The following is a 20,661-nucleotide window of genomic DNA, read 5'->3' as shown; positions in this document are numbered from 1 at the left end:
GTGGCTCAGTTTATTAGGAGATATACATTTAAAATAACATTCAGTGACCTTTAAAAAAAATGGGACATAAGCCAAAGCTTGCCTAATGAAAACCCCTTGTGGGCTCTGTGGTTTTATGTAAGTGATGTAAGCTTAGCTAATATAGAATTCCAAAACTTGACTAAATGCTGTGCCTGTCGCTACTTTTATGAGAATGAGATCATGTTTTCTGCTGTTTCTTATATGGGGGGTGGACAAGGAGAAGGGTGTTGAATTATGTTATTGCTTCTTTCGCCATTCTAATTCTAAAATCTCATGAGATAGACTTTTGGAAATAAAGAGCTTAGAGAAAATTAATAAAATGTTACCCCGGAAGCAAGGAGGGTTTGTTAAAACTCTGGTTCAAAATTGAGGACTCAATTAAGTGAGGGAGTATAGCTGTTTCCCCTTGCTTAATTAAATTGAATAATCTGAGTTCTGCTTGCTGCTTCCATGTATGCTCTTATCAGAATGAAAGGCAGGTTGGGTCTGGATGCCCATGTGTGCTGCAGAGGAACCTATCCACTTGGCATGGAGGTTGGCAGAGTGTTTAGCCATCTGTAGTTACCTCGGAAATTCTATTTTTCTAGCCAAGTAGTTAAAGACAGTGATTCAGGCGATAAAAGGAATGCCGCTCATCTTCAAAATGGAGATCCCCAAACTGAAGTAACACCCCCCTTCATTTGTTGAAAGGAAGGATAGGGTTATTTGCTCATAGAGAATCGTATGAGATGAGGAATTGAGATAAGCAGTTGAAACTGGAAGTCCTTGCTGAACAGACTCTGTGCTTGGTAATGAGGGGGAACAATGGGTAGCATCTGGAGTTCCTCTCTAAGAGCAACATCTAAACTTACTGTTGCGGGGAAAGAAAGGATACTGGCATTGGAGAGTTTTTTCAGACACAGTAACTGAGAGTCTGTGGCTGGCATTCCTGTAGCTCAGAATTAAAGGGGAACATCAAAGAAACTACAGGTGTGACTTTGTAGGAGGATGCACTAACGAGAAAGCAGAGTTATAAATTAAGGAAGTTAATTCCAAACAGAAGGTACTGAGGTGGCAGAAAACTTAGACAACTCAGCTGTGCAGTGGATGTCAGGGAACTGACTCACAGATGGGGAAGTGACACTGGAGGAGGCTGATTATGTCACTGTGGGTAGACATTGAGGCTTTTGTTATTATAGTTCTTTGTTTCATAACTTTGCTATGCTTTCAAGTAGGGAGTTGGTGCTCATCTATTAAAATAATTTGGTGAATAGTTTTTCCCAGGTGTTTGGATGCTTATTTGGACCAGAGAATTTTTCCACGTGCATCTCTGTCCCAAGAATCACAATGGTATCAAATCACACACCTAACTTATAAACACATGCAGTTTTTCCATTTCTGTGTAATATGGGATCTGTTTTGATCTTTTCCCCCATTGATGTAAGAAGCATGATAGCTGAAAACAGCAGATAGAGTCTGGATAGATCCTGACTTGGGATTTGGATTCTGACTCTACACTTAGTGATTTTGAATTCCTGCAGATCACAGCATGCTGCAAGAGATTTCTGAGTTGACCATCAAACATAAAAGAAGACAGGGTTTGCTTGGAGGTTTTACAAATTAGTTTTCCAAAGGAAATGTGGTGAGTCACAACTTTGGTAGTGACAATTTTTGGGGGGCGGGGTCACAATAGAGTGAAGAGTAGCTAGTGTGCTATCTTCCCTGGAGGCAGCACTGTGTAGTAGAAGATACATAAACTTCATGGGCTCTATATGGATTCCAATTTTGCAACTTCCTAGTTTGTGATTATGGGAAAATTTTCTAAAGTCCTTGAACTTCAGTTCCTGTATTTGAAACCATTGGTTGATAATACAAATGATACTGGCTGTCATGTTAAGTCATTTCCTAGCTTCTCTTCTCACCATTAAAGCACAAGCACTGCTTCCCCCCTCCAGTCTTGCAGGACTTCCATGATGTCAGTGCCTCAGGTAGCTGTGCTTGAAGGTATCATTATTAACCCCCCCCCTCTTTTTTTCCCTTAGGTGATCCTTACCTATCTGGGAACTCTCTGGGGTCATCTGACCCAGACTGTGAGAGAATGAATGGGCATGAGAGTTGGAGGATAAGTAAACAGAAAAAAATATATAATTTCTGAATGCCTGAGGAGTACTCTCAGAAACCTAATTAATATTAGTAATTTGGGCTTCCCCAGTGGTTCAGTGGGTTGAGCATAGTGCTGTGAAGCTGTCTGTAGCCTCTGCAGCATGGGTTTGATTCCCTGCCGGCCAGGGAGATAACCACATGGCGCGGCAGACCTTTCCCTCGTGCCCGCTGCTCCCCTCAGCAGTGTATTTCGGTCTGTCTGCCTGTTCTTCTCCCAGCTCTGTCTCTAGTGAGTGCTCTCACTCTCCCATGCCTCAGGCCTGTATCCCAGTTCTTGTGTAAAAATAAATAAATCTTTAAAAAAAAATTAGTAATTTATTCAACCTTCTGCCAGAAAGTGGAATGATAATGTATGTTCCTAGCTATGTTGTTTTATTTATATTACTTTACGCTGTAAAGCAAGAACAACATAAAACAAGCATATAGTTTGCGTTTAATGTTAGAGTAGAAGAAGCAGCTTTATGAAATGATTTTACACACTCACGTGTAATCTCTATTCAGGTGTTCATTGTTTTAGAGGACATGTTTCACTGAATGTCCCCTGGGGAATAATAAGTAGAGTTGGTCCAGTACTAACTGTTCGCATATAAAAAGAATAAGGGGATTTATGTCTCCTTGGAGTTAACTCCGGACTGCCAACCAAGCGCTGTCTTTCAGTAAAGGTTCTGCCCCTGCCCATTTTCACAGGCACAGAGCTGATTATAAATTCTGCTGCTCTCTCTTCCCACCTACATCCTGGCGATCTTGCCCTACTGAACAGTTAAAATTTTTAGTGACTGATTTGTCCCAACCCTGGTGGGTTGTGATCCTTGTTCAAAAATTTCAAGACCCAAATGGTGGAGAAAGCAAGAGGAGGACATCAAGCTGAAGTAGCAAAATAAGAACCGCTCCTAGGGAAAGGAACCTGGATAGCTCATGTAAGTGCTTTCAGCATTGGTAGCGATGAGGAAATAGAATGGCCGATACCAGGTAGTTTGCTTATAAATGTGTAACATCTAGCTCTCTGGGGGGAAAAAACCTGGCTTGTGACATCTGCCACTTTCGATGCAATGAATACTCCCAACAGGGACGATTTCAAGTTACCAATACCATTACCAGGTCGGAGATCAATGCTCACACTTGGTTCTCCTGAGCTGGTACCAGGAGAATAACTTCGGCACCCCTGATTGAGATAGGAAGGCGCTGGTATAAAACTTTAAGAGATAATGTGTCAGGAATTCTTAAAATATCAACTTTGCTACTTTTTAGCTATATTATCTTGAGTAGAGATCCTTAAATTCCTCAAGTCTCATTTCTTTATTCTTTAGTTCATTTATTCAATATATATTTGCAAGACTTTTTTATGCTAGTAACTGTTTGAGGCATTCTGACCCTCTTTCAGCTTTGTTCTAGTGGGAAGGAAGATCATAAGAAAGTAAGCAAAAATATAATTTTAGGTAGGTAGGTAATGTGATCAAGAGAAATACAGGGCACTGTAAGCTTGAGAGGGAAGGGGCGATTTTGTGTGTTTTATGCACTGCTCTATCCTCAATGCTTGCAACATTACAAAGACAAATCCGAGGTAGTGGAGGGCTCTGCTACCCCAAGTGGGGCTCTAAGAAAGACACTCTTAACAGGTGATCAAAGAGACTTGAATGATACAAAAGAACAAATGTGGCAGGCAGTGTTGGGGATCTGGTTTAAGCCTCCTACCCTCTTAAACCACTTCCAGTGGTAGAACTGAAACTACTTCTGGGTAGAGATAAATAAGAGGAAATCCTTTTTTTTTTTTTATTTTACCAATAAAATTGGGGAGACTAATGTGGTTCTCCCTAACCTCCTTTATCATTTTTCCCTTGGTCTTTATTTTATTGCTAGAATTTGATTAAGAATTAGCAGTTGTTTTGAGACTATAAAGTGACAAGCGTAAAGATAATTTATAATGCTCATATTATAATTACATAATATGATATAATTAACTTATGTTCTCATATTTTGAAGGCTCCAATAAGTAATAAAGAATAGTTAACTATTTTAAATCCCTAATTTGTGCTTTTTAACAGGAATAGTAGTAATGTGACTGAATCCAGAGTAAAATTAAAAAAATAGCTACTCTTAAGTCTAAAATCTTGGGTTAATGTTAATAGCTCAGTATATACTTTTTCAAAGCTTCAAACACATTTGAAAGCAGAAATAATGCCAAAAAAATCTAGCACTTTCTCAAATATTATTCTTTTTGTTTTAGAAATTTCAATATAGAAACAAGTTATTAAAGAGCTAATTGGGAGAGTTTTCCAACACAAAGGAACATGTGTATGTGTGTGTATAATTAAATACAATAAAAGTTGTGAGGCTCTGAACAAGCTAATGGAGAGAGAAGATAGGTGAAAAAACGAATTGGGGTTTTATAATCTTGTATGTGAACCAGTGTTTCTCAACATTGTGTTGTTGTTATCCCCTCCCATGCTCCAGGAACCTTTTAAAAGATGTTTTTTACCCTTACTTTTAACACTAGAGATATATTGTGTATATGTTTCTATTGCCATGTAGGATTGAGTTTTGAGAGTCACGAACCATTATAATATGTAAGATTTTTTTTGCATTTCCTATAAACCAATTTTTACCTTCTTGGGGATGATAACAGTTCTCACTCCCACTATTGAGATGCATAAACAGAACAGGACTTGAAAAAAAATATTTCTTACATTCTTACTTTTATACCTCATGAGCCAGATATGTGGGAGAGTTTTCAAAGTTCTGAGAAAATCTTAGAATCAGCATAGATGTTGAGATAGCTTTCTTGAAATCTTAAAATATTTTTAGCCCTGGGAAAATTTCATCCACTTTGGGGAAGCTGTATTTTCTGTCTTTTAATCCAGTACAAGAGGAGTCTAACCCCTGTTGCTTTCATTACCTCCAAATTTGTTTTCTGAGAATTTGCAGATTAGTAAACAATTAGGGTGATGCAAGTTTAATCATTCCTGGAAAAATATTTCAAAATTTCTTTTCACTGTGGATTACTTGGAAAATAGTGATAAATAAAAAGAAGAAATGTAAAATTACCCATAATCTGACCATTTGGGAGAAAATGCACACCATTAATATATTATTTTTTTTCTTTCCTATTCTTCCAATTTTTTAAAAAAAGTATTAATGCATGTGTGCACATGTACATGTAGGCATTAAAAATGGATTATTCATACAGGTTAATGTATTAGTATTATTAGTATATTCATATATATTAGTATGTTATTCATACACACATATTTTATAACATGCCTTTTAAACCTTTATTGTAAACATTTCTTCATAGTTTCAAGTATTTCCTCACATCAGTAGTTTTAAGGCTTGCATTACACTGATGTGTAGATATACTGAAGAAGTTTCCTATTTTTTGAAAGGTAGACTATTTCAAAGTTCTTGTCACAATAAAAATTGTAGTTAATCTTTGTGCATACTGTCAATTACTCCCTTAGGAAAGATGTCTAGAAGTGAAATTTTGTGTGTATCAAAATTCATGTATACATTTACTGATGTGATGGAATGTTGCCAAATTTTGCTTTAGAAAGTATATTTGATTTGAGGTTTCTGCATTCTAAAGTTGATTCTAATTCTTGCTTTATGTAAGCAATATTTCATGTCTTTCTTTGATGATAGTTATACTAAGTAGCATAGAATCTTGTCCTACTAGCTTTATTTTCTCTCATATAAATTCTTTTTTTTTTTAATTTTTTTTGCATGTTTTTATTTATTTATTTATTTGTTTGTTTATTTTGTTTATACATGCACTGGGTACAGTCAGAAGCGTGGGAGGGTGAGAGAATTCACCAGAGCCAGAGTGGGGAGCAGAGCAGACAGAAGGACCGAGGTACACTGCTGAGGGGAGCAGCGGGCGGCAGGAGAGGTCTGCGCACCATGTGGGACCCTCCCCCGGTGGCTGGGGAGCAGCCGGGGATTGAACCGGCGCTGCAGAGGCCGCGGGCAGCTTCGCAACCCAGCGCTCAACCGCTGCGCCACCGGGGAGGCCCTCATATAAATTCTTATATTTATTATTTCTAATGGTATTGGCACTCAGTGATTATCAGGTAATTTTATTTTTAAACTTTCAACTTATTTTTAATTTGGGACACTCATGATTCCCTTGAAGCTGGCAGCTGTCTTTGTAATTTACTAAATGGAAGAAGAGAAACTTCTTACAAGAGCTTGCATTGGTCTTTGAGAGCGTGGAAATATAATAGCTAAAATATTCTAGCAGGCATCATGCTTTCTGACAGCTCCTCATTCCTCCCTGCTGTTGCCAGCCACTTAGGGCCCCATCTTACTTCTCTCTAATCAAGGCACTGCTCTGACCAAGTTATGTGTGTGTGGGATTCAGAAAAAGAAGATACAGAGTGTGACTGTGGGAGTAAGTGTGGGTGTGTGAGTCCACAGTGCCTGCTTGCTTCTGAGACAAAATGGCAATCTTGATGTCTGCTGTTCCTCGGTCATTCTTCTCTGGAGATCTCTATTACCTGTGGTTTTTTTTTTTTAATTAATTAATTTATTTATACAAGCACTGGGTACAGTCAGAAGCTTGGGAGGGTGAAGAGCCAGAGCCAGAGCAGGGAGCAGAAAAGGCAGATGGAGCGAAGACACTGCTGAGGGGAGCAGCGGGAGTGGCAAGAGAGGTCTGCGCGCCATGTGAGGAGGCCAGGGATCGAACTGGCGCTGCAGAGGCTGCAGGCAGCTTCGCAGCCCAGCACTCAACCGCTGCGCCACCAGGGAGGCTCTATTACCTGTGTGTTTTGAGTCCCCTCTGTATACTTCCTTTTTGCTATGGGAATTCTTCCTTGAGCTTTCATATTCATCCTTGGTTGATGCTTCCTTCTTTGCTTGATATCAACTATAGGTGTTTCTAGTCCCATGATGATTCCTCTTCATGTTTTTAAGTGACTATTATTATTGTTAAAGTTATCTTCTTATTTCTAGAATTTGGCATGTGAGCAGTAGACTGCTAAGTGTACTTAGTTTTACCATCTTAGAACTGGAAGTACTTGTATAAAATTGCTAATACATGTATAGCATAGGAAAGTAACTTCACCCTTTATGGTAGAACTCAAATGCAGTGATGGAAAAAAGGAAGATAAAATAAAGGTAGATCCCAACAAATCTTTTCTATTAAGAAAAGAATAGATATTAAGAAAAGAATATTAAGAAAAACAATAGATATGACTTGCTTATTTTCAACAATGGACTATATATTGGTGTAGTATCTTATTTAACTAGAACACCTTAAAGTTTACTAATACTTTATACCTTGTTTGACCTCAAAATTCAGTTAAATGGATATTATTTTCACTTAAACATGAAGAACAGGTGCAGGCATTTTAAATAAGATGATCAGAGAGGTTGTGTGGAAGAAATAAATTTGAATCAATCCTTAGTTTTGAAGCCCAGCACTTTCTCTATCCTATTATTAACAGATAGATTCAGTTACATGAAAAGATTTTTAAAAGTGTGTTTGTATAAAATATCAGTGACTTCAGGAAGATGAAGCAAAGCAAGACTCTTGATAAATTGATATCTAATCTCGATAAAGAAGAACAAAGATATATTGAGTAAAGTTAAAGGTGTTTTGTCTTCTGAAATGCTTTATTTAAAGCCATATTGGGGTTTGTTGTGGAAACCAAGGCGGAAGCTACAAACTGGCATTCTTTCTGCACTTCTCATCATGCATCTGAGTGCACAAATTTTAATTTCCTGTCAGAATGAAAAAGAATCTCACAATTAGTTTTCAGAGGATAAATTGCTTTCACAAAGCATTTGGATATCTTTCTTCTAGTTCACTGCTCTGAACTGTTGCCTGGTCTGAATAAATTTTAAAATGAATTTCTTCACTTTACAAAGAAGACTATCCCAGACAGAGTTTGGGGACTTTGGTTTCTTTGTTATTCTTGAGTAAGGTACTTTTTGTAGTTTGGCTGTGGTTATTCTTACTTTTCTCTGGAACCAGGCCATGAGGTTCAGAAATATGGATGAAAGAGCATCTTTGGTTATATGTCCAATGGAGAGGTCTTACATATATTATTTGCTTTCAAAACCTGAAAATAGTTTTGAAAGAGTGTATGGCCAAGATTTGAAAGTCTTAGACTGAGAGAAGGGAGAAGTAGATTTTTATGTTTTAAAAGGAGGATTCAAAGAAAAACCCTCAAGCATGTTATTGGAGGGCCTCCCCCGTGGCGCAGCGGTTGAGCACTGGGTTGAGAAGCTGCCCGCAGCCTCTGCAGCGCCGGTTCGATCCCTGGCTGCTCCCCGGCCACCGGAGGAGGGTCCCACATGGCGCGCAGACCTCTCCTGCCGCCCGCTGCTCCCCTCAGCAGTGTACTTCAGTCCTTCTGCCTGCTCTGCTCCCCGCTCTGGCTCTGGTGAATTCTCTCACCCTCCTGCACTTCTGACTATACCCAGTGCTTGTATAAATAAATAAATAAATCTAAAAAAAAAAAAAGTGTTATTGGAGCAATTCAGAGACACTGGAGAAACTTGTCTTTCTACTCATGATGGACAAGAGAATTCTGTGACATGCTGAAATTGGTATGCATGTTTTATTCTGCTTCTTTTGTTGCAACATAAATGGAGTTTAATTTAAGTTACTTGGCAGAGAGTAAGGAGAATCTCATGGGGATTCAAGCAGGAGATGTTGTAAGGCTGAGTAGAGCCTAGATCTACTGGAACTAGCATGTAACTTTCAGTTTAAGGATTTGGAACTCTCAGTTGCATGAATTTTAGGACATCACATTTCGTTGTACTATTGACAAGTCACCATATTCCAAATGCTTATTCTACTTACACCTTGTTTCTGCTCCCCTATAACTTCAGCATACACATAACCCACAATAATTGTTCCATTTCAGTTTCCAAAAGCAAATGGCAAGTCACTTCTACATTTCTTGGTTCAAATTCCCCAAAAGTCTATGGTTAGGCCAGTCTATAGGATTTCAGATAATTGGCTCAGCCTGTGATTAGCTTCTTTGGCCTGAATCAAGACCTTGCTCAATGCCTAAGCAGTAGAATCATACTGTATAAAATCTGTAGGTAGCACAGTCCCTGTGTTGGTGGGGATGCATCAGTAGGAAAAATTTGGCAGTCTTAGTACATATCTACTGGAACTGGAATTATAACAAGGCAATTCAACTTCCAAATCTATCTTCCCAAAGCCATATATTTTATATTATATATTAAGTCCTGCATTAAGAACTAGAATTATAATGGTGAGAAAACCAGAGAGGAAGTCTGCTTTCTCAGAGCTGTACTGTAATGGAAAAACGTATTAGTCAAATAATTGATATTATGAATGTATAATCACAAACTAAAATCATACACTAAAAGAAAGGATCATTGGTCTGTGAAAGAGAATAGGAACGTAACTAAACTGGTAGTTTAGGGAAGGCTTCCTGGAGGAAGTGATGTAAGTTAAGTTCTAAATAATGAATAAGAATCATTTAGGTAAAGGGGAAAGACACCTTCCAGAGAGGGTAGAAAGTCCTGGAAAAGCTCTGTAGTGGAGGGAACAAGGATGTTCAGAGAACTGGAAGGAATTTCAATGTGATTGGAACTCAGAGTTTGGGTGGAGGGGGCTGTTGCCAAGAAAAGTATGATGTGCTTAGGATTTTGATCTTTATTTGAAGATCAGCTCAAGCCTCAAAGGGCTTTAAGTAGTGGGTGAGATAATCAAATTTGTACTTTGAAAAGATCACTCTGTCTGAAGTGTAGATGATGTACTGGGAGGAGACTAGAAATGGGGAGGACTTCTAGCAGACTTTTTGCTGGAGCCAGATAAGAAATGATGGCATCTTCATATAAGGTAATAACAGTAGGGGTGGAAAGACCTGGACAAATTCAAGTGATATTTAGGGATAAATCTGGAAATGGTGATAGGTTATAAACTTTCTATGGCTTAGATAGAAAATACTGGGGGGTGGGAAGGAACTTTAGAGGACAGATCATGAGTTCAATGTTTTATGTATATTTGAGACATTCATGAGAATATTTTGAGTAGTTAATTGACCTGGGATATTGAAGGCAGGAAGGGGCCTGGGCTTGGGGGTCTTCAACTGCTTATTCTTGGCCAGAAGGAGGAAGAAGTGTATGTATGTGCGTGTGCGTGCATGCATGCGTGCATGTGTGTGTGTGTGTGTGTGTTTAGAGCCTGGGGACTCAGTTATGGCCTTCTCTTCAGGCTTGGTGCTTAGCCTCCTTTCTTTACTCCCTCTAAAGTTCTTCTATTGGGATAAGTATCTAGCAGATAGCTGAAGGATTCTATTGATCACTTTCAGTCTATTTTCTCTCCCACTCATGCAGGATGTATGAGAGGTTCCCAGAACAGAGTTTTTGGCTTTCTTATGCTCAAATGATAGCATCTGCCTAATCCCTTCACAATTTTGATTAGATATCAAGTTTATCATATAATTTCTTCAATTTCCCATTGTTAACATATGTTTTTGATACCACAGCTCCCACTATCAAAATCTTGACCTCTTCATAGTCAATCTTTACCTTATTTAGAAATTCCAGTTCTTGCTAAAGGGCAATCCTGTGAGCTTTAAGATGGTCTGAAAAGTAAATGGTGATTTGCTATAGTTGCTTTTTTTAATTATGTGAAATCTTAGCCTCTTTTCTTTGTATTAATATAGTTTATATTTATATTATATTAATAATGTGTATTTATAATGTTTATGTTAATAATGTTCTTGTTAAATTATCTCCTTTCTGATCTCCTTCATTACTTTAGGCTAAGCTGAAACAACTGAAGTATTTACTAAACTTATACATTATTCCTAAATCACAGGTTTTATTTTTTATAACCAGGTCTAAAGAAGAAGGCCTTGTGAATCTTGAGTGCCTAAAGGGATATGTGTATCTGGGGTTTCTGCCTGAGGTTTTATTTATTTATCAATTATTTGAGCATCAGCCATGTACAAGATTTAGAACTTGTATTATATAGTCACTTAAGATACAGTTTTTAAAGAGATTAAAGCCTGAAAGATGAAAAGAATTGAAAGATATTAATATGCAAAGATCATTTTGTATTTCTTTATCTTATCCTCTACCTAATTTCTCCATCCTGGCACTTACCTTCTACATACTAGAATCTTCTTCCTCTTAAAAAAAATCACCCTCATTTAAACCTTTATTTTCTTCCAGCTACCAATTCCCTCCCCTTACCTCCCCTAAGATGCATCCATGAATATTTTTGATCTGGTGCCTCAGGAACAGGTTATTCTAACTTCAAACTACTTGGGGCTTGATAACATTTTGTTGTGGGGGACTGTTCTATGCATTGTTGAGCTGCACCTGTGCTCTTTACTAATTAGGTACGGGTAGTGATCCCCCCTCCTACAGTTATGACAACCAAATATGTCAGTAAACCCCGATGGAGGGAAATGGACAAAATTGTTCCAGTTGAAACAACACTCAAAACAATGGTTGTTTAAATGGGCATGTGCAAGAAACTTTAAGAAGCTGTAACAATGATTTACTAGTAGAGGAGACTAAAGCTGGTTATGCTACTGGAGTGATGATGATAGCAAAGAACACTGTTCTATCAAGACGATAGACTGACAGTAAGCAGAATCCTGCATATAGAGATATATGAAAAAATGCTGCTCTGGGGACTGTTTAGCATGAATGTTGAGAGATATTGTGACTGTAGGTTGAATTGAAATTTCCCTCCTGCAAAATACATGCTATTGAATTTCATTCATCAATTAATTTCATGCTACTAGGATAACTATTTTCTGATATATTTTATGGAGTAAGTTAACAAACTAGGGAATTAATTGCCGTCCTGATGGAAGAATAATGACAGGTTTTGAAGGAAGAGAAACACAACCCCTAAAGAGAAATGTATGGCCTTTAAATCATAGTCAAATTTGAAATGAGGTTAATATATATTAATAGCATTTGCATATGCCATGATTTTACATTTCTATCAATTTTGGAAAAAAAGGATTGTGAACTCACATATAAATTATGGAATGTCATTTTTAGGATAGAAAGGAAAAAGTGATGTTACCATAGACCATAAAGAATAAGAAATGCTACTTTTCACATCAACACCCCAGAACTGACTTGGGGCTACCATTGGACTTAATTCTTTAGGTTGCTACATTGATGGATAGTGTTGAAAATTGAATTAAGACTATCAGAATGTCTGTTGTGAGAACATGAGTCAAGGAGATTGTAACATGGGCTTGAGCTCCATATTTTATTTTATTTTTTAAAAAGATTTATTTATTTATTTATTTATACAAGAACTGGGGTACAGGCCAGATGTGTGGGAGAGTGAGAGGATTCACCAAAGAGAGAGCAGGGAACAGAACAGGCAGTCTGATGAAATACACTGCTGAGGGAAGCAGCGGGCAGGACAGGAGAGATCTGCTGCGCCATGTGGGACCCTCGCTGGCAGGCTGGGATCGAACAAGCACTGCTGAGGCTGTGGACAGCTTCACAACGCTGAGCTCAAAAGCCTGCTCCACCAGGGGAGGCCCTTGAGCTCTGTATTTTATTTTAGAATCTTCTCTATGTTAGAGAAATTTCATGAGACTTTGAGAGTTAATTACATGATGTCCTGTATGCATTAAATAAATTATTTTTAATTTGTTAAGTGCCAGCTGTGTCAAATTCTGGGATGAAATCAGAGATATATCTCTAATTATCCCATAAATGTGAGATGCAGTGGTGCAATAGTGCCAGCTTGCTCTGGCACATTCCAGCCAGTTTTCTATATCTCTTCCCAACTCTGTATTCAGTGACTGGAATCAACCATGGTAGGAATTCACACTATCAAATCAAAACACATCACAAACAAGAAGTTTTTTTCCTCTCCAGAGAACAGTATTACCAGCACACTACTGGAAATAAGTCCTGTTTCCCCCACTTAACAGTTGAAACAAGTCTCACAAGTAACTTCCTAAATGAATTTAACTTTGAAAATCACATGCATTCTTTGGAGGTGTGGCATAATAATAATATAAGATAATTCCCTTTGTTTTGGTTATTGTCTCTTATGCGGTACAGAAACTCTTTAATTTGATATAGTCCCAGCTGTTTATCTTTGCCTTCACTATCACTGCTTTGGGTGATATATCTGTAAAAATGTTTTTGAGGTGCATGTCATGTAGTGTTTTGCCTATATTTCCTTCTGTATATTTTATGATTTCAGGTCTTATGTCTAGTTCTTTAATCCATTTTGAGTTGGTTTTTGTGCATGTTGTGAGGCAGTAGTCCTATGTTTATAGCAGCACTATTTACAATAGCTAAGCTATGGAAACAACCCAAATACCCCAAAATAGATGACTGGATCAAGAAGAGGTGGTATATATACACAATGGAATATTACTCAGCAATCAAAAAAGATAAACTCATGCCATTTGCAGCAACATGGATGGAGCTGGAAGGGATCATGCTCAGCGAAATAAGCCAGAAAGAAGAAAAATACTGGGGCCTCCCCAGTGGCGCAGCGGTTGAGCGCTGGGTTGCGAAGCTGCCCGCGGCCTCTGCGGCGCCGGTTCGATCCCCGGCTGCTCCCCGGCCACCGGAGGAGGGTCCCACATGGCGCGCAGACCTCTCCTGCCGCCCGCTGCTCCCCTCAGCAGTGTACTTCGGTCCTTCTGCCTGCTCTGCTCCCCGCTCTGGCTCTGGTGAATTCTCTCACCCTCCCGCGCTTCTGACTGTACCCAGTGCATGTACAAACAAACAAATAAATAAATAAATAAAAATACATGCCTCTAAAAAAAAAAAAAAAGAAGAAGAAGAAAAATACTGGATGGACTCACTCATAGCAGGAATTTAGAAAACCTAAATAAGGGACCAGGAAAAGACTAAATATAATAAAGAAAAAAATCAAAATCAACAAGCAATTATAACCCAGAGACACGGGTGGGGGTGGGGAGGAGAGGAGGGGTTAGCATCAAAATAAGGGAGGTGGGAATTGTATGGGGAATATAACCAAAATGAAAATGCATACATTGTACAAAAATGAAATATGATGTAAGAATTATATAAATAAAATAAAATAAAAGAGAATTCCTATTTTCTCTACTCAAAAGGTATACCCCAGGTGAATCTGTGTTTTCTCTATAGGAGATTCAATATTCTTGTGAACTGTATGTTTTCCTTTTTAAATTTTCACTCTGCACCACAGGTTATAATGGAACATTTTAATGTTCTTTTGTTTCTCTTACCTTCCATACAACATAAATGAGTCCTAAGGCAATCTTTGAAACCTGCATTTTGGTATATAGTACAATGTTGATTTTTATTTTTTAATTTTTTAAAAGATTTATTTATTTATTTATACAAGAACCAGGGTACAGGCCAGATGCACGGCAGGGTGAGAGTCCTCACCAGAGACAGAGTGGGGAACAAAACAGGCAGACTGATGAAATACACTGCTGAGGGGAGCAGCAGGCGAGGCAGGAGAGGTCTGCTGCGCCATGTGGGACCCTCGCCTGCCGGCTGAGATCGAACCAGCACTGCAGAGGCTGCAGACAGCTTCAGAGTGCAGCGCTCAACCGCCTGCGCCACCAGGGGAGGCCCCAATGTTGCTTTTTAAAAAATATATATATTTTCAAAACATTATCCCATTGTTAAAAAATCGGTTGTTTCTAAGAATACATTATTATATAAATAAAGTTTAAAATATGAGTGCATTTATTTGGGAAGGGCTATAATATTTATTTTTATTTATTTGAGGTAACTTTTTAAAAAAGATTTATTTATTTATGCATAGAAAAACTGTTCTAACACTGTATGTGATTCAGAGGCCCAGGATGTTATGTTTTCATCATTTTTCATTTTCTAACAAATATATGATTTGCATAATGTTCCCATAATTTTACTTATCCTTTGTTCTATTACTAACCAGTTCCTTAATCCTGAACAAATTTTCTCAGCTGTCCAGCATGTGTGATGCCACCAGTGACCTTAAGGATATAAACGTTCAGACCAACATGACGATGCTTTTATGCTTGCAACAGCCAGAGTTTGTTCTGCTGTTAAATATTGATAAAATTACGTAAAGCAATTTTAGTCTAATTCTATTGAAGAAATAGCTTTAGAAGTGAAGTTTGTTATTTTATTGTGCAATAAAGTTTTTATTTTATTTTGAAAGTTTCAGAATCTAAAGTTGAGGGAGTTCTACTGTGAGGGAAACCCACTGTTTCTGAAGGAGCCAGTTAAAGCTGTAAACCAGTATGCCGTCTGGAGTCTACAGGTGAAAGCTTCTATACTCCACACAGGTCTTCAAACTAAAGCCATGATTTAGTTTTTAAAAATTAATTTATATTTTGATTTCAAAAGTAAAGTAGCATCATGTATTTGTCAGACAATACTTTTAGTTATTATAGAATGGATATAATATCTTTTCAAAAACATTTATTTGGCATGGGTGTTATTCTTTATTGATAAACTTTAAGACCTCTCTGGAATGTATAGATAAGTAGAGTAAAAGATGGAGAAAAAAATATTTATGGTGCATTTTGAAACAAATGCAGGACCTGGTAAAACGTTCTTCCCGCTGAATTTGTCATTATTTGATAAACTGCTTTAATATATAAAGGCCTTTCAACTGATTTCAAAACACGTGCAAGGTATTGTGTCAGAAATCTTGGTTTTGAGCATCTTTCCAACATAAATGTTATTGAAAATTCACTACTTTTTCATATCCTGTTAAAATAGGAACCTATCACTTAACGAAATAACCTTCCAAATGTCATACTATGCTTCTATTTATTCACTTTTACTATTTTTTTTCCCCATAAAATTGGTTTCATCACTGTATATGTTTTAGGAATACAGGTTCATACTTCTTCAAATGTATGTTACCATATCACACTTACCACCAAAGTATCAATTACCCTCCAAGACAGTTCACCTCCACACTTTGCTTCCCAATCTGTCCTTCCCTCTGGTAACTTCAGTTCTAAAGTCACAATCCCAGGTTTTGTTTTGGTTTTGCTTTGTTTGTGCCTTTTTCTTTGTTTCTTTATATCCCACATGAGTAAAATAACATAAGTTAAATTTTAAAGAGTTTCTTTTCGTAGCATTCTTGCCAAGCCAGCAAATGATTAATGTAACTCCAGTCCTCTGGCATGTGGGTCCCAGACTTAATCTCTTTGACTTGCTTACAAAATCTAATGTAATCCTGTCTAATTTCCAGAATGACTAAATTCAGAGAAGTGAAAAGATCTCATTGAGTAGAAAAAGAGAGGAATTTTTTTCACTTTATGCTTCCGTGCTGTTTTTTTTTTTTTTTTTTCAGAATTATCTGAGGATGTATATTACTTGTTCTACTAGGGTTTTTGCCTTTTATACTTCTGTTTCATTTACCTCTATTCCCAATGGATGAGTAAATATGATTCAGAAATCATATTCACTTTAGCCAAGCAAGTTGATGGTATTAGAAGTGGAAAAACTTATTAGAAGACTCTTTTGGTGTCCCACAGAGATAAAGGAGGTAAAGAGATCACACCACATTTGAGTATGAGTCTATGTCATGAATTAAACTTCTCATGTGCATTTAGGTCTATAACTGAATATTCAGGTTTGTCTTAAGACTTTCAAAAATCACATCGGATTCAAGCTTCAATGCAGTGGACAACCAGCATTATCCAATGGTTTAGTTTGTTTTAAAATAACTTTTTTTCTTATTGCACACATAGATTTAATTATAGAAAACTAAAAATGTAGAGGAGCAAGAAAAAATCAGGGACTCCCTTGTGGCCCAGGTGTTGTTTCAGCTCTATCACTGCTGTGGCCCCCACTCAGGGAATTAGCCTACATATGGCGAGCAGACCTTTCTCTTGTCTCGCCTCTTGCTCCCCTTAGCAGTGTATTTCAGTGAATCCATTTGTTCTTCTCCCCACTCCGTCTCTGATGAATTCTCTCACCTCCCACACCTCTGCCCTACACCTTAGTTCTCCTATACATAAATAAATAAGTGTTTTAAAAAAAATCTTACTACCATATTGATTTTAAAAAGTTTATTATAAATGCAACAAATAAGCCGATAAAATTGATACTTATTCTTTTAGAACATTCTATGCTACCAGTTTTTTTAAAAATTAAAGATGATTTCAAACTATGCACTATTTAGAGAGTTGGTTTTTCACTCAAAATATTGTGGAGCTCTTTCCAGTCAATTAGAAGTAAGCCTGTGACATCATTTTTGCTGAACACATGGTATTCTGTTACATGATTACATGTTGTATTTTTAACAACTTCTCTGTTTTTGACTGTTTTGATTACTAATAATTTTCTGGATTTTTGGCCTGTAAGACAAGGCTATAATGATGATTGTCATAGCAAATTTCTCATGTCCCTATTATCCTTTTTATTGAAATTCATGAGCCAAAGAACTGGCATCTTTTGATATTTGATTTGCGCTTTCCACATTCCCTTCCAGAGAATGAATCTTATAGTTCCACAAACAGTATTTTTTCCTAGTCTTTTATGAAAATAATTCATATTTGAAATTTAATTATAAATGACTTTAAAAAAACTATAGCATTTAATTTGTTTAATCCCTTAAGCCTATTTGTTCTCCTTGAATCAAGCATTTCATAATAATAACAACAACAACATTAATTATGGCTTTCTAAACTTGCTATGGGCAAGGCATTGTTCTAAGTGCTTAACAGGAATGAACTAATTTAGTTCTCTAATAACCCCAAAAACGTAGGCTCCATTATTTCTCCCTTTTATAGATAAATTGATATTCAGCAAAGTTATACAATTTGTCAAATTCACAGAACAAAAGGGTTGGGATGATGTTGCCCATCTAAGTAAACTCTATGTTGTAATATTCCCTCAGATAAGGGTTCCATGAAAGATGAGTTGTCGGTCCCAGGTTGGAGGAGATTCTGGCTTGTGGAGGAGGGAGTGATGAAACCAGTGTGGTAGTGGGCTTACAGAAACCCTTGAGGGCAGGATTGTTGCCCTGTGCTGGGACCAAAATACAGGGTGAAAGAGCAGTATTTTTTTTTTCTTACTTTTATCCAAAAACACAAGAATTTTTTTATATACATAGTAGAATTAAAGATTTTTATATAAAAATCTTTTATATAAATGATTTGGGTAATTTTTGTTTTTAAAAATTTTTTATATTTCTTTTTTTATGTAATTGTTAATTTTTGGACAGTATTGATTTCTCCTTCAGGTGTAGTACCAGTAGTTTTCCTATCACCGTGGAATGATTTGGTTAACTATGAAAGTATCTCTAAGAGTTTTTCTTTGAAATCTGTCTTATATTGATAATAAGTTTCACATTTGTATTTAATGTAAAGGTCATTTCTATGGATGTCTGGTTAACATTACTGATTAAATTGTTTGGGTTACAAAGGAATTATAGGGCTTTGACTCAGGCTATGCCTTGGTTAAGATTAAAAAGAAATTCTTCAGAGATCTATGAACTAAAATTTAATGTTGACAACTAAATTATAATAAAATGTTAGCCAGAATATACTTCACTAGTAGATGCCAGCCTAACCACTTTTCCTGTATTATCTAATTTAATTCTCCGAATTCTAGGTGATAATATGATAAAAACCCCTATTTCACAGGTGAGGTGTCTAAGATTAGAGAAGTAAAGGACTTGTTCAAATAGGATCACACAGCTAAAAATTCATATGCCCTGAATTTGCACCTTTTATCTATCTGACTTCTACTGATGATCCTTGCTTTTAATGCTATGTTTAGTTTATCACACAAAGTAACAGTTGACTCTATAACAGTTCTAAGTTTATCATTCGTTCTAGGGATTCATATTTCTTTTCACACTTAGAATTTTGAACAATTTGTAAATATAATTTGTATGTGGATAATTATAATCCAAATTAAGTCATCATATATAAGGAGCAATGAAAAATGTACCTGAAGCTAATTTTATTTTATTATTTTTTGAACAAAATTTTTTAAAGATTTATTTTTATTTATACAAGAACTGGGGTACAGTCAGAGTTGCAGGAGGGTGAGAGAATTTACCAGAGACAGAACCGGGGGCAGAACAGGCAGATAGCCTGAAGACACTGCTGAGGGGAGCAGCGGGCAAGGCAGGAGAGGTCTGCCACGCCATGTGGGTTTCTCCCTGGCCGGCTGGGAATCAATCAAACCCACGCTGCAGAGGCTGCGGACAGCTGCACAGCACTGTGTTCAACCCACTGTGCCACCGGGGAGGCCCCTAATGTTAAATTAAAATGGATTAAGCATAGGAATAATCTCTGACCTACAAATATCAGCTGACAAATAAATATTCCAACAAAATAGCACATAAACTATTCAAAAGGAACAACCTATTTGTCCATAATAGGTTTTTTTTGTCTTTTAAATAATGCTGGAATTAAGGCAACTTTTACTTTTTTCAAAGACTGTATTGCATCTCTAAGAGGTGTCCTAAAAGATTCTATTGACCATGCCAGTGGTACATTCATATATACTTGTATTTCCAAGTAATAACTTATGTTTTAATGGTATATGTCATTCTTCCAAAGTAACACATTGGCAGCAAGGAGGAGAATATAAATAATGGGTAATGTAAGAGTTGTCAAGAGACATACCAAGTGTTACAAACATGTTTGAGTCCAGAAGTCTTAAATGGAAAAAGTGGATGTATGAATTTGACTTGTTTATAGGTCCCATGTATTTCAGCAATTTCTTTTACCATCTGCATTTTGGGGAGTAAATCTTTGTCTATTAGTTTTCTGAATCTTTATAGTGAGACCTTATCACTGGTATCATTAAGCTTACTTATAAAATCACTGTTGAAGGATTAGACATGTGAAAATAGTGCTGCTTGCTATATAAAGGCAACTTTCCCATATGCATGTTAGTTAAGGGGCAGGGATAGAGTAATAAAGAAAAGGGAGACAGCAATTTTATAGTATTTTTTATTTCGTAAGATTTTGCTGTGAATGAGTAAAAGAGAATGTGTGTGTGTATGTATGTATGTATGTATTTATGTGTGTGTGCGTGTGTGCGTGTGTGTGTATTCCCAAAGATTCTTATCAGAGACTGATGTGGACTGTTTTAATCACATTTTTTTCACTTTAGACAGAAAAAAAGGCCCCAAACAAATCAATCCCATGCACTATGAAAATTCATGTAGTGTTTGTGTGATGTTTATACAGAATTTCTGTGATATCAGCACAAACAATGGGGGCACTTAGTGAAGTTTACTTTGCTTATTTTATTTGCTTGTTCTGTGAAGTTTTTTATGCATTTTTCATACATGTACATATATATTATTTACTGTAAGATGATGATGTTGGTGTCTATGCTAAAAGTCATCTTATATTTCTTCATTACATCTTCTAATAATGTAATAATAATTATTATTAAAATGAAGTTTTTAGACATACCTCTGTGAATGGATTTAATAGAGATTGAATTCAGAGATTTGGTTCATGGAAATCACTGCTTTTTGATAAAATGACTTTCTTCAAGTACTTAAAGTGGTAGATAACTAAGGCCAGTGCTTCTCAAATT

At 36.8% G+C, this 20,661-nt stretch overlaps 1 protein-coding gene across 1 annotated transcript in view; it reads left to right on the top strand.

Moving 5' to 3' along the window:
- LRRC69 (leucine rich repeat containing 69) overlaps window positions 1-20,661 on the top strand; it is a gene marked incomplete at its 3' end in the record, with an annotated part of 71,130 nt that overhangs the window by 37,592 nt on the left and 12,877 nt on the right. Inside the window, exon 6 of the mRNA XM_084230539.1 lies at window positions 15,293-15,394. Coding sequence (XP_084086665.1) covers window positions 15,293-15,394 — 102 coding nt within the window. The remainder of the gene's footprint in view (window positions 1-15,292; window positions 15,395-20,661) is intronic.

Source organism: Talpa europaea (assembly GCF_964194135.1).
Source record: "Talpa europaea genome assembly, chromosome: 3".
In the NCBI taxonomy this organism is placed as follows: Eukaryota; Metazoa; Chordata; class Mammalia; order Eulipotyphla; family Talpidae; genus Talpa; species Talpa europaea.
This window is presented reverse-complemented; position numbering and strand designations above follow the sequence as displayed.